The sequence below is a fragment of the Epinephelus moara genome, chromosome 9, assembly GCF_006386435.1.
Source record: "Epinephelus moara isolate mb chromosome 9, YSFRI_EMoa_1.0, whole genome shotgun sequence".
NCBI lineage: Eukaryota > Metazoa > Chordata > Actinopteri > Perciformes > Serranidae > Epinephelus > Epinephelus moara.
This window is the reverse complement of record NC_065514.1, coordinates 38,854,891-38,872,820: the sequence shown is the minus strand read 5'-3', so window position 1 is coordinate 38,872,820 and position 17,930 is coordinate 38,854,891. Positions and strand designations below refer to the sequence as shown.

The 17,930-nt window shown below is 40.9% G+C and overlaps 1 protein-coding gene across 2 annotated transcripts in view; it reads right to left on the bottom strand.

The window, feature by feature from the left end:
* LOC126395330 (multivesicular body subunit 12B-like) overlaps positions 1-17,930 on the bottom strand; it is a 74,386-nt gene that overhangs the window by 12,753 nt on the left and 43,703 nt on the right. For both annotated transcript variants that reach the window (XM_050052724.1, XM_050052725.1), the window contains exons 3-7: positions 10,581-10,688; positions 10,319-10,415; positions 9,955-10,084; positions 3,723-3,866; positions 1,127-1,221 (exon numbers count right to left, since the gene is read on the bottom strand). In XM_050052724.1, coding sequence (XP_049908681.1) covers positions 1,127-1,221; positions 3,723-3,866; positions 9,955-10,084; positions 10,319-10,415; positions 10,581-10,688 — 574 coding nt within the window. The remainder of the gene's footprint in view (positions 1-1,126; positions 1,222-3,722; positions 3,867-9,954; positions 10,085-10,318; positions 10,416-10,580; positions 10,689-17,930) is intronic.

Below are 17,930 nucleotides of genomic sequence, written 5' to 3'. Positions count from 1 at the left end.
ATGCTATGTTCACATCACAACATTAAGTTTGCCATCATGTATTAGGTTATAACAAAGCTACCAATAGTTCTGCCAGCATTAGATAACTAATGCCACTTACCCATAACAGAAACTAATGCGCAAATATCAGCTTGTATCAGACGTATCTTGCTATGCGTGTTATAACTCCGCATTACGGTGTATTGACGTCCGTAGGGGAGAGAGGGAGAGATAGAGAGATACGAAGATTTCCTGATAATTTTTTGTATGATAGGTGCTTGTGTGGGAACTGCCAGCCCATGTCCTCACCTGTGGAGTATGTGCTGCAGGGAGGATGCCTTCTGGGCTCTGGTGGAGAATCTGACCCCAGACCAGACATAACATGCCTCACACTGCCCATCAACCCTCACGCCACCCGCTCCCGTCTCAAACACGGAGGCCTCCCTCTCCGCTGAGCCTGCCCGCCCTCGCACATACCCCCGAGCCCCGAGCAAAATAGCTGAATTCGCTCTAGCAGTGCTGCTGGTAAAATATTCGTGGCAGCGAAAGCAGCTCAGGTTGCTCAAGACATCAAATTCTGAATGTTTGATTATGCTTTTCAATTTAAAGGCGCCGCAAAGCAGGTTACTGGCTGGAGCACAGAAATGTGACTTTGTGCATTTGCCTGAGTACAGAAACTTTCACGTTTTCCTGTCCTTGTGAATTTCAAGGACAGGAAAATACCAAACTGTCAGAACCCTGGCTTTGCTTGCTAGCTTTGCTAATACCTCTGCCAAGTTACTGTTCCCAGTTTGATGTTCTTGAAACCATCACTATGTTAAAGCCAAGAGGAAAACTTGTAGTTTTCAAAGTACATTTTTAAACATACCAACATTGGCACATTTTCTAAGATTATTTTTAGGGTGTTTTGCCTTTTTTTAAGTGCAGCTAGGGAGTGACAGAAAGGGAAGGAGAGAGTAGGGGAATGACATGCAGCAAAGGGCCATGGGTTAAAATTGAACTTGGGCCACTGCAAAGGACTCAGCCTATATGGGGCGCATACGCTAACAGATGAGCTGATAACTACAGGTCACCCCTGTTGGCACATTTTTAATAAGGCATTTGTGATTTGGTGGATAGGATGTTGAAAAGATGACAAACTGCTGACCTGAGATAGCATACAGGTTGGAGTTCTGGTGCTCATAGTCTGGTCTGGTAGTGTTCTTCCCTCTGAAGCTGGCTGGGAGTGTCATAGAAATATGCCTTGGGGAGAAAAAAAAAAGAAAACAAAAACATCTGGTTAATTCAATGAAGACAAAATAATGAACCTATACACCTGTCTCTTGCTGCATGTCCATACTGTGCTGGTGTTCAGTGATTTATCTTTGGAAAGCTTTTATAATCGGGGTTTCTAATCTCCAAAGAAATAGTTCTTTTTAATTTGGTAATTCTGACATACACTTCTAAACATGGAGCAGGTACAGAGAATTGACCACAGCTGGATCCTCTAGGGCACTGTCTCTTTTCCATGATTTCTCTCCTGCCTTCACTTTCAACACAAGCCAAAAGGCTTTAAGGAATCTATTTAGAATTATTCATTTCCTCTTATTTTTGAGGTAAATTACCCTACTGCATTACATGTATTTGTAATCAAATGTGCTGTTAAGTGGATTCATGATCACATAAAACCTGTAACATTCTGAGCTACACAAAATAACCAAAGGCTGCTATAGATGATTGTTGCAATTAACGTCAAAAATTGTATGGACATTCAGAGTCTGAGGATATGGTTGTTAAAACTAGAATATTAGAATATTAGCTTTTTTTTTCTCACTGGCAAGGATGCTACATGAAACGCTAACATTTTCTGTTGAGCACTAAAAGTACCAATACCACAATGTAAAAATAGTCAGGTGCCCCATGTACAAGGCTGTTGCCGCAGCGGCCCGGGTCTGAGTCCAGCCTGTGGCCCTTTGCTGCATGTCATCCCCCCCCCTTTCACACTTGGCTGTCCTGTCCATTAAAGGCAAAATGGCCAAAAAAATATCTTAAAAAAAAAAAGAAAATAAAGAAAGGGAGCTTTCTTCCTCTGGTGGATCTTGCCAAACTTGGCTGATATCTGGAGAAAGACAAACCACTTTTAAATAGATATAATAGAGCAATAAAGAAAACACCAACAGCAATAGATTATATGGAAAGAGTATTTAAGTATTTAAAGTAAAAGTAGTCATGCTGAAAAGTTTAAGTAAATTTAATAAACCAAAATTATTAAATTGATTAAAAGCAAAAGTACCAAGTCCTCATGTTTGAGAAGCTGGAACCATGAAATGTTTTTGCTTGAAAGATGATCAAAATAGTTGCAAATTAATTCTCTAATCAATCAACTAATTGTTTCAGCTGCAATTGATTTTTAAATTGTTTGGTTCATGTGCAAAAATCTTAATTTGTGAAGCATTTGAAGTTGTCAAATAATTGCAGTGGAGTAAAAAGTACAATATTTCCCTCTGTATATGTTGGTTGAGTACAGGCTCCAGACATGAAAGTAAATTACTCAAGTAAAGTAAAAAGTAAAAGTAAAAAAAAGAGTAAACATTTGTGTTTTTTTTCTTTTTCTTTTGAAGAGCAAAAATAGGAAAACACACAATGAAACCCCAAAATCACTAGGTAACGACAAAATTAAGAACAAACCATGGATATGAACACAAATAAGAGCAAATTTGTTAGTAAATTGTTTCTGGCGTGAGGCCCATTAACTCTTATGTTTTGTGTGATTGCATTTCGAAGACAATCCTCTGTTTGTGCGTGTAGATAACTGACAGATTTAAGCTGTAACTGATATGACGGGCACCTGTGTCTGTTATGGTACTACACAGCTTCCAACAAAAAATGTTCTCATTTCTGACTATATGTGGACAAATGTAAATAGTATACTTGGTGTTTGTTTGTTTACTGCTAGAGCTGGGACAATATCCCTGTCTCCATTTTCATAAGTATCACGATACTTGGATGCCCATTGGATTTGCATTGCCATTTTTAAGTATAGTGATTTTTTGTGAAGTATTGGGATTTGATAATAGAATTTATTGCGACTTTTGTTACATTTTTTTTTAACAGTAGGAAGTCCACAGTCCACAGACAAAGCTCACATAAACAACTGTAGCAACCGGAATTCAGCCATGGCAGACTCCAGAACCAGGATTCTCTGTGGGCCAGTAACCTAAACCAGTAACCACAGTAACAGAAAGTTTGCTGATCCGGTGGGGAGTTTGCACTGGGCTGGCTGAATTCCATCGAGCTGCTGATGGTCCACCATCTCTGCTTTGGCACTTCAGCTTTGTTTTTCTTGAAATACATATGACATCACATTACTCATAGATCGCCACAATAAAATTTTATTAATTCAAGCATTAAAAATGATCTATTAAAAGATAGTCAAAACAAAAATCGTAATACTTAATTTTTTCCCCTATCCCTTGAAACTACCCGCTGAAAATGTAAAAAACTGCCTACTTTCAATTTTGATATCATCCTGGGGAACAGCAAGAGTGGGTAGTATCACTATTTCAACTCTCATGTCCTGAAAAAATGTAAAATATTAGTACCATTCAAAAAGTAATCAAATTAATTTGATAGTTCCAAAAACACAATGTACATTTCTTACCATTGTGTAAATGCAATATACATGTGACCTAGCTGGAAAAGTGAGGATACATCAGACATATGTAAGGTCACACGTGTACAAACACATCATAAAACGGACATACTTGGGCATAGAGGCTGCTGCGACTGGAACTGAGCTGGAAGAGGAGTTCACATTCTGGATGTTGTTGGTGGATGGTGCAAGTGTGGAGTCCTGGGCCCGAGGTACGTTCCCCATGCGATACCAGATTCCCATGTTGTTGAGCTCTCTGTAATACAAGGTCATAAATACTAAAAAGCAGATAAAGCTTAAAAGACTTCCTCGGGTAATGCAGAAAAGTTACAGCAGTGTTTCCCCTACCATTATATTATCTTATTTACACGACAGCATGTCATTTCTGTATTCGTAAGTGCTATACAACTGGACTTGCTTGCGTTTCTTGAAGACGTTTCGCCTCTCATCCAAGAAGCTTCTTCAGTTCTAAATGACTGGTACAGAGTTGCAGGCTTTAAACCCTGTGTGGGTGTGAACCCAGTTGTTAGGGTCACATGTGAGCTCTTAGTTTCAGAGTTGTTAAGGTCACAATGTGAGTTGTTGGCCCACCTGGCCACCATGTGAGTCGTTAGGGTCAGGGGTAAATGGTAAATGGGTGTGAAGTCATCTTGGGAGATGTTTCTGTATCTACATGGTCGTGCGTTTACAATTCTCCTCTGCTCTGTATTGCGCACAGCGGAGTTCCGCCCTGATGCGCGTGCGCACACACACACACACACACACACACACACACACACACACACACACACACACACACACACACGTGCGCACACACACACACACACACACACACACACACACACACAGGTGAGCACACGCCCACCAGCAGACAGAGAGCTCGCCTCGGAAAATATATCATGTCAACCACCTGAAAAGCAAACAAAAATATGATTTTTAAACGCTCCTACGGTGGTGAGGATGGTGAAGAAGAAATGTTCCGATGTTTAGTTCAATGTACAGTTCAAATAATTGTTCAGTTGTTATTAGGGATGCACCGATCCACATTTTTTCACTTCCGATCCGATCCCCATACCTGAATTTGGATATCTGCCGATAACGATACTATTCCGATACCAGTGCTCTGTTTGCTTTAATATTATTTTCATTATTGTTGATTTTATATGAGGCTGTAATAAACTCCTCTCTACAGGCAAGTATGATATGTACATATGTATGCATGTATGTCCCAAAAGGCAACTTGAGGTAAGTATAAGGTCAGAAAAGGAGGTCAGAAACAGGAAAAATCCCATCTTGAAAACAAATATGCAACTATAAGGGTTTCAAATTGATTGTTGTAGCAACTCATAATGTAATAATGGCTCATAATGTAATAACGCTTCATAATGTAATAACAGAAATGTAATGAAAGTTCATAATGTAATAATCGGCTGATAATGTAATAAAATCATGAGCGTATAACGTAATAACAGCTTTGTGCATAATGTAATAATGTAATAACTTATTACATTATGAGCCTTACTGGTGCCGCTCATAATGTAATAACAGCTCATATGGCTCATATTGTGAGAAAAGTGTTGCATTATCATCATTTTTAGGTCAAAACTGCACACACTGACAACGAGAGTGCACTTATGGGCAGAGGTCTGTGTTTGTGTTTGACTATGATTTGTTTATAGGTGGCGCGACAGTAATCAACTCAAAAGCCGTCTGGAGAAGGTGGTGGATTAGGGAAGAAGGAGGGGGACTGTAGTTCATGTAGTTTAAAAGAGCATTTCCTTTGTTTACTATTGCTACAATAAATGCGGGACACCATAACTTCTACAAAAAAACACATTTAAGATTGGTCTTTTCAAATAAGTAAGTGAACACTCTCTCCTTCCATACAACCTAGTGAAGACCTTCCAGTCAAAATGTTGCTGTTATTTTATTGTTGGTCTTAATGCCAATTTAATAAAGACTTTTAATAGGCATTGTTTTCCTGCTACTTACGTTAAATACATAATAGCAGCGTAACATATTCATTCAATTTACTTTATTTTGGAACTTGTGCAAGAATGAGAAGAGCGTTTTAGAACCATGTAATAACAATGGACCAGCTCAAAAGTTCTTAAAAATGTAAACACAGCCTGTCAGGACACCCAAGTAAAAAGTTAACATAAGTCCAAATAAATTTAACTAAACAATATGCATAAATAATACATAACCATAAATTATAGTTGCCAACAAAAATCAAGTCCAGGGTGCTCCATTTGTCAGTGACTGTGCCAGTGTTCACTCAGATCAAGGCTTAACGAGTGAATGGGATTTAAAAAAAAAAGAAGAAAACTTTACTTCTTCCAATGAATGTCTTTAATATGGACCCATCCAAAGGATATATGTTTAGTCATGATCCAGGCTGTAATCCACCTGGCATTTTGGCTGAAGAGCTGCCTGATATTGGACGCAAGGCCACTATTGCGTCCAGCCACTCTGTATAACCTACTAATACTTATGCAGCAGTCTTCATCCATCATAATATTTAAACTTTCCACCAACTGCTTACCTGCAACAGTCAGACAGTGGAAGTGAGCATGGCATTCTCAAAGGCCCAAAATACCTAACACGGGTGCCACCTAGTGGCTCAACTTTATTCATCTTACATAATAAAATGTGAGAATGCAATTACGATTAAATAATTCTTGGTTTCACTAATTTAGTTTACGGTGCGCTGAAACCCGTGCTGTTTGCTTTATTTGCACCTTTAAGATGTAAAAATGATGATAATGCAGCAGTTTTCTCACAATATGAGCCATTATTACATTATGACCTGTTATTACATTATGGGCGACGCCAGTAAGGCTCATAATGTAACAAGTTATTACATTATTACATTATGCGCAAAGCCGTTATTACGTTACGTGCTCATGATTTTATTACATTATGAGCCGATTATTACATTTGGGGATGTCCGTATCGGCCGCTGATATTAGCAAAAAACGTGCATCGGCATCGGATCGGACTGCATGGAAAAATGCCGATCCCAGAACTCCGATCCAGTTTTTCACGGAGTCTGATCCAGGTTTTCCGGCCAGCCCAGCGCTCCGTGATTCAAGCAGTCTATTCCAGTGATCCGCTCCAGCACTTACTATCAATCCACCAGGCCAGCATGCAGACACACACAGAGGGAAGGGTAGGAAGAGTAGCGGTCAGTTTAGTTAACTGACTATTTGTTTTCTGCTCTGGTTTTTTGAGAGTGATATTTTTATTTGGTTTACACTCTTACTGTTTAAGTAAAGAGCACTGATGGCATTGTTTTGGGCACAATTAGTCAGATTGGAGCCATGGATGGACTATTGCTTGTTTAAACAGTTGTACAATATTGTGTGTGGTTTTTTGTCCCCTCTGTTGGTCCCAGGAAACAGCAGAAACAGGCTGGCACTGACACTACTAAAATAACTGAAAAGGAAAGGCTGCATTGTTTGTTAAATGTCAACTGAAAAGGAAAGGCTGCATTGTTTGTTAAATGTCAACAATGTTTTGTGATGTTAATCTATTTTTTATTTATTAGGGGGCCAAAGCACAAGTGTGTGGAGTCTAGCTGCTATTTTAATTAGGGGGCCAAAGCACAAGTGTGTGGAGTCTAGCTGCTATTTTAATTTCACTGTTAGACATTTTAAAGATTTCTTGTGTTGATATATTTTCTATTTATTAAGGGGCCAAAGCAGCCAGTGTTGATATATTTTCTATTTATTAAGGGGCCAAAGCAGCCAAAGGAGCCAAAGGAAACCAGCTATATTTTTTATTTAATGTTAATGTTCAAGTTTAAAGTTTGTTTATTTAACCCTGTTAACAATAAACGGGTCAGTTTCTCATACCAACTGTTGTGGATCATTCTAACTAACCCGATTAAGTAGTTGTTCTTGTTAGAGTAATATCGCTTGATCAAACCTTTTCTAACATGACTGACAACAAAATAAATGGATTGGATCGGTATTGGCCAAAACTCAAGGCTGTAATATCGGTATCGGATCGGAAGTGAAAAAGCTGGATCGGGACATCCCTAATTACATTATGAACTTTTATTACATTTAAGTTATTACATTATGAGCCGTTATTACATTATGAGCCATTATTACATTATGAGTTGCAACAATTGTCAATATTTATTAAATTCCAAGACAGTGTTAAACTACTAGTGCAATATACACTATCAAAAAACAAAAAAATACCTGTCACATTAATCTGAACAGCACAGATACAAATCAAGTAGACACTACTATGTAGTAGTGTTGTCACGGTAGCAAAATTGGGACCCACGGTACGATACCAGTGAAACTATCACGGTTCTGAGTAGTATCACGATACCACAGCGAAAATGAGGTAGATGTGCCTTTTGTCATTTCAACCACCTGAAAAGCAAACAAAAATATGATTTTTAAACACTCCTAGTGTGGTGAGGATGGTGAAGAAGAAATGTTCCGATGTTTAGTTCAATGTACAGTTCAAATAATTGTTCAGTTGTTATTAGGGATGCACCGATCCACATTTTTTCACTTCCGATCCGATCCCCATACCTGAATTTGGATATCTGCCGATAACGATACTATTCCGATATTCAGGTACTTTTGGGCAGTCATGACACCAACGAAGACTTATTGGACCTGGAGCCGGACTTCTCTGTCGCTGGTAAGCCGTTATCTTGCGCCACGGAGCACTATGGCCGCCGTATTTGACTGCCATATTCCTGTCTGTGACCCCCCGTTCAACCCACAACCGGCAGGATTCACCTTTAGTTTCTGCTGCTGGTTGAAATCTGTACTTGCACAGCATGCTCCTGAATGATTTCTTTTGCTGGCACAAAACTATTTTTAGTCGCAAATGCGAGTAAAATGCTCGCACCGTAGAGCTCTGCGGAAAACAAATCACTGTAGCATATATAAACAAATCTAGCCTACAAGTAAAAAGAAATTAATAATAACTTTCACTGCTTAAAGATACTCAATAGCTCAGCTAATACCTGAAATATCACTGGAAAACAAATGACTGGAGCCGCATATCGAGTGCCAGGTGGCCAGCGCGCGCCGTTATTGGACGGCGCGTGGACACTCACCCTCTTGCGATTGGACTTTGAACTTATCCCACAGTAGTGGTACCTGAGGTACTCCAACATTATGGTATCATATATACTGTCGTGTTTTAGTACTGCAGTCTACCATTGGTACCAGTATACCGTGCAACACTACTATGTAGCAATCATCATATCATTCCAGCAGACAACGTGAAAGCACAGACACGGCTGGTGGATCAGAAGTTTCGGCAGGTGGATCGGAAATTTCCGATCCGTGAATTACGTTGGTATCGGAACCTGATACCGATACTGGATCGGATCGGCCCCATCCCTAGTTGTTATATTGACTGCTGTCATTGAAAGAAACACATGAACACCATGATTCCTTTAAGTGTTGTTGTTCATCTGCCAGTTATTGATACAAATACAAATACATGTAGCCTACAATACTACCTGCTAACAGCAGGCAGTTTACATTTAATATCTGAAGTCCACTGGTCATGTCAAAATGACCGCGGATGGCGTGTTTGCTTGCTGTGGCAGGTGCTCCATTCCCGCCGAGGCCATTGTTTCCGTCCTTACGGTGTGCTGGTGTTGGAAAGTAGGTCACTGTTGTTGCTCGCTTATTCCCCACACACACATTCTCACTGACTGATGAATTGACCCTGGTTATTTAAATTATTGTGGCTTACTGACTATGAATACATTTATTTCAAATATTATTTAGTATTATTCATTTAGTTTTATTATTGATTTATCTATGTATTTAAGTATTTTCTTCATGTTTTGTGTTTTCATTTTAATTAATTATTTATTCATTTCTTTATCATTGACAGATTTCTTAAATGAATGTGAAATTGCTAATCACATTCACCAGAATGCAGCTTCTATACTGAAGTCAGTTCTTGCATGCTCTTACAGAAATGCCTACTATATACACACACTGCAAAACAATGTCGGGGCTAGTTTGACCATCTTTTTCTAAGTGGAGGCTGACTTGAACCAAGTTGGAAATGCTATGTCAGTCACTTACATCATCGCTTTTGAGGGCTCATCCAACCACATTCAAGTCATGGTCAAACAGAGGACCTCACGAGAAAAGAACAAACAGTTGCATGCAAAAGTCTGAGCACCCCTGGTCACGAACAGTTATTTGGTTTCAACTACAGTTCAAACAATTTCAATCCAAATACCTGGATAATACGGTCCTGATTTAGATTAGCTTCTATGAACAACTGTTTGTAAACTCTATAACCAAAACTAACATTTCAACATGTGATCCCAAGCTGCTCACCCTATAAAGGTGTACTGAGGGGGTGCCTGCTTGGAGCGTCCCAGGATGCGGATGTCACAGATGGCTGCCTCTGTGGAGTCCCGTGGAATAAACTTGATGCAGAGTCGCCTCTTCCTGAAGGCCTGCTCCTCTGTGGGACACACAAAAGACAGTCAGACAAACTAACGAGTCCCTCCACAGTTAACAGTCTGTTCATTAACTATACATTAACACCAGAGAGTTTCCCTTAAGACTAATACAGCAGTTCTCATTATTGGGGCCTGACATCTTTGAGGATTTAAAGATTTTATTTAAATCCTTTTCAGACACACTGTTACCACACAGTGATGTTAGCAGTGCCTTTCGACTACTCTTGATAACTTACGAGTGTCAACAGTCTCCTGGATCGGGATGAAACCCACAGGCAGAGTGTCCTTTATATCGATCAACTTCATGTCCACAAGAACATTACCTAAGTGGCTCTACAGAAAAAGGGACAGAGGACAGGAGAGAGAGGGGGACAAATTGGGAAGGAGAGAGAATGGAGAGAAAAAAAAAGAGAAATGGGAATGGAGTGGGGAGTGAATGTAACCAGCGATTCATTCACATGTGCTATGTATGATGGTTGTTGAGGTGAGTTAACTTACATTTTCTTTAGAGAAGACTCTGGTGAAGCAGAGGTAGCGTGTCACCTTCGATTTGAAAAGGCCGTCTTTCCAAAGATCAGCATCCAGGCCGTCTGTTGTTGTCGAGACCTGGACAAAAATTGCAAAATCTGATGTCACATGATTCTTTTAACCTGTCTCAGACCTTTTTGTCAATCTTTCAAAGAAAGATTGCATCTGATTTCTTGAACAGGCTACATGCAGAGGAAATGTCACTGCCACTTAACTGAAGGTATATGCAGGAATCCAGTGTGACACACTTTACAGTGTTCCCACAGAATTACATTTTACTTGTGGAAATAGTTTTCTCTACCAACAGTGATAGAGTGATGGCAGTTGTCTCATATAAATGGGTCCAGCGTGGGCTGAATGCACATCTGCAGGTCCCCATTATATACATGTGGTGTATGAAATGTCTGTATCCTTACTGCACTGCATTTTTATAAACTATGATAATCTGTTTACAGAATCACATATTTTGCCGCATTCCGACGTCGTTTCACTCACTCTCTGAAATTACATCGCAAAACTACTAACGGCAGAGCACAGCTGAAACACTGAGTGTTCTTGCAGCTTCAGTATACATGACTGCGATGTTTATAACAACGTCAGAAACATCCAACATATTATCACTTCAACCTTGTTACATATCGCTGCTTGGTGATGGACTTTCCATGTCTACACATGTGGTGCAAGGTACCCTAAGTGCATCTGTTGTTGACATTCTAGGATCCCATTACATGCATTGTGTCTTTTCAAAATACACTTCTGTTTTCACACGAAATGTACAGTTTGCAAACAGTCTCTTTCAAAATAAATGCGCTACATTAGTACAACACCCAAAAATTGATAGTTTTTCCTTCAACAACCAACACAGGTGGTTATGTTGAGCCAACAAACACATGTGGTTAGGCTAAAAAAAAAAAAATAAGAACAGGGTTTGGCTCTACATTCATACAGAAGTGAATACCAGCCTCCTAGGTGAAAGGTCAGTAATTGTTCCCCCACCCCTCCCGCCCACCCCACTCAGACTTTTCATTCCCCCACCCCTCCCGCCCACCCCACTCAGACTTTTCACCCCCTTAACCTTCATTGTTGTCCAGCCATGTTTCACCCTGACGCCGTCAGGTGCTGTAACAAGTCAAGTCAAGTCAAAATTTATTTATATAGCAAATTTAAAAACAACCTCGGTTGACCAAAGTGCTGTACAGTTCATCCAAAGAATGAATGAATAGCAAAAACCACAAAAATTATCAATAAGATCAACAATAGGTTTAGACAATAAAACATCAACACTAGAGTACAGGTAAAATACAAATAAAAGCTGTAAAAGACATGTCTGTCTCAACTAGAGGTGAAAGCAAGCGAAAAGAGGTAGGTTTTTAAAAGAGATTTAAAGTGTTCCAAAGTTCGGGCTGCCCTTATATGGAATGGTAAAGTATTCCATAAATTTGGCGCCACAACGGAAAAGGCTCTGTCACCTTTGCTTTTAAGTTTAGTTCTGGGACAGGCCAGCAGCAGCTGGTTGCTTGATCTCAGTGCTCTGGCTGCCGTGTGAAGCTGAACAAGCTCAGATAGATAGGATGGAGCTAAGCCATTCAGGCTTTTAAAAACAAATAATAAGATTTTAAACTGAACTCTAAACTGGACAGGGAGCCAGTGCAAAGAGGCCAGTATCGGGGTGATATGATCACATCTTTTCTTTCCTGTCAGCAGTCTGGCTGCTGCATTCTGGACAGCCTGCAGGCGTTTCAGTGACTGCTGGTCCAATCCAGCATAAAGAGAATTACAATAATCCAGACAGCAGGTAATGAAAGCGTGAATTGCCCTCTCAAAATCAAGTGGAGGGAGGTAGGGCTTTGCCTTACTAAGTAGCCTTAATTGAAAGAAGCTTGATTTGACTGCTGAACTAATCTGTTTTTTAAATTTAAAGGCACAGTCAAAAATTACTCCTAGGTTCCTTGCATCAGGGTGACAGTAGGAAGCTAATGGGCCAATGGCACTGTCATAGCCATCTAAAAGGTCAGAATGGCGGCCAATGGCACTGTCATAGCCATCTAAAAGGTCAGAATGGCCAAATAAAATAATTTCAGTTTTGGATTTGTTTAGGTTCAAGAAATTTGAAGCCATCCATGTGTGAACATCATTGAGACAGCTCAGCAGAGCTTGAATGGAGGCAGAGCTGTTTGTTTGAAGAGGAAGGTAGATCTGTAAGTCATCTGCAAAGCAATGAAATGTTATATTGTACTTTCTAAATATAGCGCCCAGGGGCAGCATATAAATGGAGAAGAGAATGGGGCCCAAGATGGAACCTTGAGGCACTCCGCAATTGAGTGAGGATGCAGCAGATCTATACTGGCCCATGTGAACAGAGAAACTCCTTTCTGATAAATAGGATTCAAACCATTTGAGCGCTGTACCTTTAAAACCTACACACAGGTCAAGACGTGATAAAAGAATCTTATGATCTACTGTGTCGAAAGCTGCAGTCAAGTCTAAGAGCACCAGAACAGCAGTGTTACCAGAATCAACAATTAAAAGCAGATCATTAAAGACTCTTAAAAGGGCTGTTTCTGTGTTATGGCGTGCTTTAAAGCCTGACTGGAACTTTTCAGAAATGCCATTTAAGTCCAGATGCGACTGCAGTTGTTCATACACTACCTTTTCTAAGACTTTGGACAAAAAAGGGAGCTTAGAAATAGGTCTGTAGTTCGACAAAACTGAAGGGTCAAGATTATTCTTCTTGATGAGGGGCTGCACCACAGCATGTTTGAAAGCAGCGGGGACACAGCCAGACATCAAGGAAGAATTTATAAGGTTGACAATACAAGGCCCCAGCGTGATAAAAACATCCTTGAAGAAACGGGGTGGAATGCTGTCTAGGGGGCAGTAGGAGGGCCGTAGCTGCTGAACTATTTTAGTTAAAGAAGGAAGAGACACTTGCTCAAAAGCCTCAAAAATAACTGGGGCTACAGGGGAAGCAACAGGGTCAGAGGCCAGAGGAGAGGGAATGGACCTGATGGCAGAAATCTTGTCATTGAAAAATTTAAGAAATTTTTCACATAGTGCAGGAGAAGATACAATGGAGGTAGAATTACAGGTATTTAAAAGCAAATTATGAGTATTAAAAAGAAACTGAGGTTTATGGCTGTTATTTGACACAAGGTTTGAGAAGAAATTAGTTTTTGCAGCTTTAACAGCTCTCTGATATTCAGATAAACTGTGCGTACACGGCGCGCAGGAGCGCACGGTTTAACATGGGAAGAAGGCACAGTAACAGTAAATAAAACAGCGAAGTGATCAGAGATATGAGTATTACAAATCTCAGTAATGCTTAAGTTTAAACCAAGTGACAGCACAAGGTCCAGTGTGTGTCCTTTTTCATGCGTTGGCCCAGCCACTGACTGGGTGAGATTAAACGAGTCAATAAGATTCATGAATTCCCTGGCCAGAGGTTTTGATTCACAGCAGACATGTATGTTAAAATCACCAACAATTAAAACCCGATCATATCTCAATGTTGTTTCTGCCAGAAAATCACCAAAGTCTTGTATGAAATCCTTACTGAGGTGAGGTGGGCGATAGACCAGCGCACACAGAATTGGAGATGTTAAGTTTAACACAAATGTCTGCAGTTTAAAAGAAGAAAAGGAGCCAGGTAACGATTGTTGGCATTGAAAGCTGGATTTGAACACCGACGCTAGCCCCCCTCCTCTGCTGGTTAATCGCGGGGAGCTGAGAAACAGACAGCCGGGAGGGAGAAGTTCCGAGAGTGGGGTGGACTCACCAACATGTAGCCATGTCTCCGTCAGGAACATAAAATCCAGTTTACGTGAGACGAAGAAATCGTTTAGCAAAAACGTCTTGTTTGCTATCGATCGTGCATTAAAGACAGCCAAGTGAAGATCCTTTTCCTCTGGTCCGGGTAAAGCGGCACGGTCCAGTGCCCGAAGGTTCCTGCGATTGACGCCGCCATAGCGCCGGTTGAGAGGAATCTCAACCGGTGAGTGAGGCAGGATCCCAGGCAGGTGAGGGGGAACAATAGGCCAGATCCACCGGATTCCCATAGACCAGCAAGCCGCAGACAATCCGTTGGAAAGACGATGAGGATTAGTCCCTAGGCCGGCCCTCAGGTAAGCCTTGATTCTAACCAGCACACCCCCTCGTTTCCCTCGTCTTCTGGAGCGCCTCTTCCAGAGGACAGGTGAGCGACACAGGTAGGCTGGTATGGACGCCAGGAATGGTGGAGGGCTCGAGGTCCGATCACCATAATCAAACATTAACAGCTTCTCATGAGATGTTTTAATATCAATAAGTGCTTGGCAATCATACACCAGGAGAGCAGACACATCTTGACAGAAAATATTAAATACAACTGCAAACACTAATCCCAGCAGAGCTGACAGACGGCCGGCCACACACGCTGGCGCCATCTTTTCTTAATATGTTAACAGACCAATGGCGACCAGCTGCAGCATATCATCCCAACATGAAAGGATGGCTTTTTTTGTCTGTCTGATGCTACAGTCACTGCTGAAGTGCCCATCTTTAATGACTTCAGGACAAGAACAAGTTGTAATATCTTGAGTCTTGTGTTCGACACACAGCTATGCTTGCTCACTGAAGTAGCAGGTTCAGGGCAGTGAAAAAGGTGAAAAAATAAACAACAAACGGTGAGGGTGAGACACCCTGCACCCCATAGCTTCACTGTCAGGTGAGGGAGAGACACCGTGAGTTCCAGAGCTTCACCCTCAGGTGAGGGACAGACACCGTGGACCCCACACCTTCACCCTCAGGTGAGGGAGAGACATCGTACGCACCACAGCCTCACTGTCAGGTGAGGAAGAGCCCGGTGTGCCTCTGACAGCTTGACATTGGTTGTGACACGCCATAGTTTGTTGAGTTAAAATGCTCCAACAGTTACTCAATATAAAATGACCTCCCCCACGCACGTTTCCAGCAGAAAATGGACCAGCTCGGCTGATAACTGACTCTCCACACTGTATTTCCTTGCCACAGAAGCTACCTGCTCCGGCCAGGAAGATGGAACAAGAGCCTGGGCAGGAGATGATATCAATCAATCAATCAATACATAACATCTACAATATATGTTGGATTAACATTTATATTTAATATCTTTTATTTAGCAGATCGATTCCACATATAATCAACATCTAGATTTAAGGCTCATGTTCCTGAATATCTCAATTGTGCACAATACCCTGAAATAAAAAAGGGATCAAGTGTTATAGTGGGCACAAAGGTAGAATCAAATAAGGTGGTAAAATTAAGTAAAATAATAGTCAAATAATATGATAAAAAAACAAACAAACAAAAAAAAAAAACAAGAAATATAGCCGCAAGCAGCAATTCCGGGGTTCAAGCCAGCATGGACATTTAAAACTTGAAAGCTGGGTAGAATAAGGACCTCTGACAGTTAAGGCGCCAGAATTAAAGATTACGAACAGGTTTTATGACAATCAGACAGATGCTCATTAATGTCCCAATCTATACCTGGCCACACTCTTCTTTGGAAACTCAGTCGCTTCCGATTGGTCAAGTGCAGAAACATTTTGAGGAAATGGTTTAATGGCTTGGTTAAAAAAGTCCACCAAGTTTGGTGATGATTGACTCAATGAAGGTTTCCTTTAGGGCTGTAGTCTCCTGGTTGACTAGTCGATTATTTGGTCGCTATGCTCTCGTCTGACCAAATTCTCATTAGTCGAATAATCGCCGTGTCACTTTTCATAAGGAGAAAAGTGCTACATCAACAGCTTTCCAGGATTAATCCATTATTTTCCATTTTCAAGTTACCTGTGTAAATTTAAATTAAAAATTAAAATTAAAATTAAAATTAAATTAAATTAAATTAAAAAAAAAATGGGGGTGTTTTCAAAACACCCCCGTTGTTGACAGAAAGTTGGACTCGCCCACCCTCACGCTCAGCATCGCGGTGACGCAGACCTCCTCTCTGTTTCTGTAAGCTGAAACCATTTCCCTCAGCGGAACCGAAGCTTGTATTTACTTGTATTTCACAGATAAGAAACAATAAATTGTGGAGACAGTAAAGCCCCCACTAAAACAGCATTTTAAGTCGTGCGTGTGAGTTATCCTTCAGGGATTTATACTTCAGGATTTATCCTGGCTTCTTATGAACAGAGGAAATCTCCGCTCATCGCTAGGCTAATTTATACAATGTAAAATGCCATATGCTGGTGCTAATAACGTTAGCATGTTGTATTTGCTTGGAAAACGTGTTTAGTATAAGACAGTTGTTTTGTCGGTGAATGTTGTGAGTTGTAATGGAGCCAAACTGTGTGCCATTACCTTTGTTACATGTTGCTGTTGTCCCTGGTTTTATATGAGAAGAGGAAAAGATCGCTAGACGCTAGGCTAATTTATACAATGTAAAACGCCATAGACTTGTGCTAATAACGTTAGCATGTTGTATTGGTAGGGGAAATGTGTCCAGATAAAGTGTTTGTCTGTCAGTTCTGCGATTTGTAGTGAAGCCAGTTTGCATACTTGTGTTTGAAACGGTCTCTATTAAGCCATATTTAATGTGTGTTTTGAATCAACTATATAAATAAAGTTTGATTTGAACTAAACTATACAGCACTTAACACAGCCCTCCACCGCTGACTAGTGTTTTGGAGGTGTACCTGCGGAGTGACACAGACACACCACTGCAGGAGTAAAAATGACGTGCAGATTTTTTTTTTCCCCCACGACTAATCGATTAGTTGAAGATCATGTGCTGACGTATTGCGGTAAGTGAGTTGTGTCATTTCCGGTGTTTCTGTGACAGCGTCTCTGTACTGCTCTGGTGATTTCTACTAGCCTGCTTTCTGCTTTCTCACTTCAGTTGCTTTAACGTCTACTCCAAGTCTTAACCCACACTGGCTCTGTTTAAGCACTTATAGCTCTCCTCCTTTCTACGACTTTCTTGCTAATCTCTTAGCTGTTGTTTGCACGTTACTAGCCTTGGTAGCTACATTAGCTTTACAGTTAGCGATGACTTCTCCCTCCGCTCTTTCTTGCTCGGTGTGCCAAATGTTCAGTTATGCCTCTGCCTCCTTTACCGACAGTGGTAATTGTAATAAGTGTAGCTTATTTGCTGCGTTGGAGGCGAGGCTTAGTGAATTAGAAGCGTGGAGCCACATAGCATAGTCTTAGCCTCTGCTAGCGGTCCTCCGGTAACGCCTGTTCAGCCGGGAGGTTGGGTAACCGTTCACCGGAGGCATAGCTCCAAGCCAAAGCCCATGGCTCACCACCAGCCTGTTCACGTTTCCAACCGTTTTTCCCCACTCAGCGACACACCCACTGAGGATA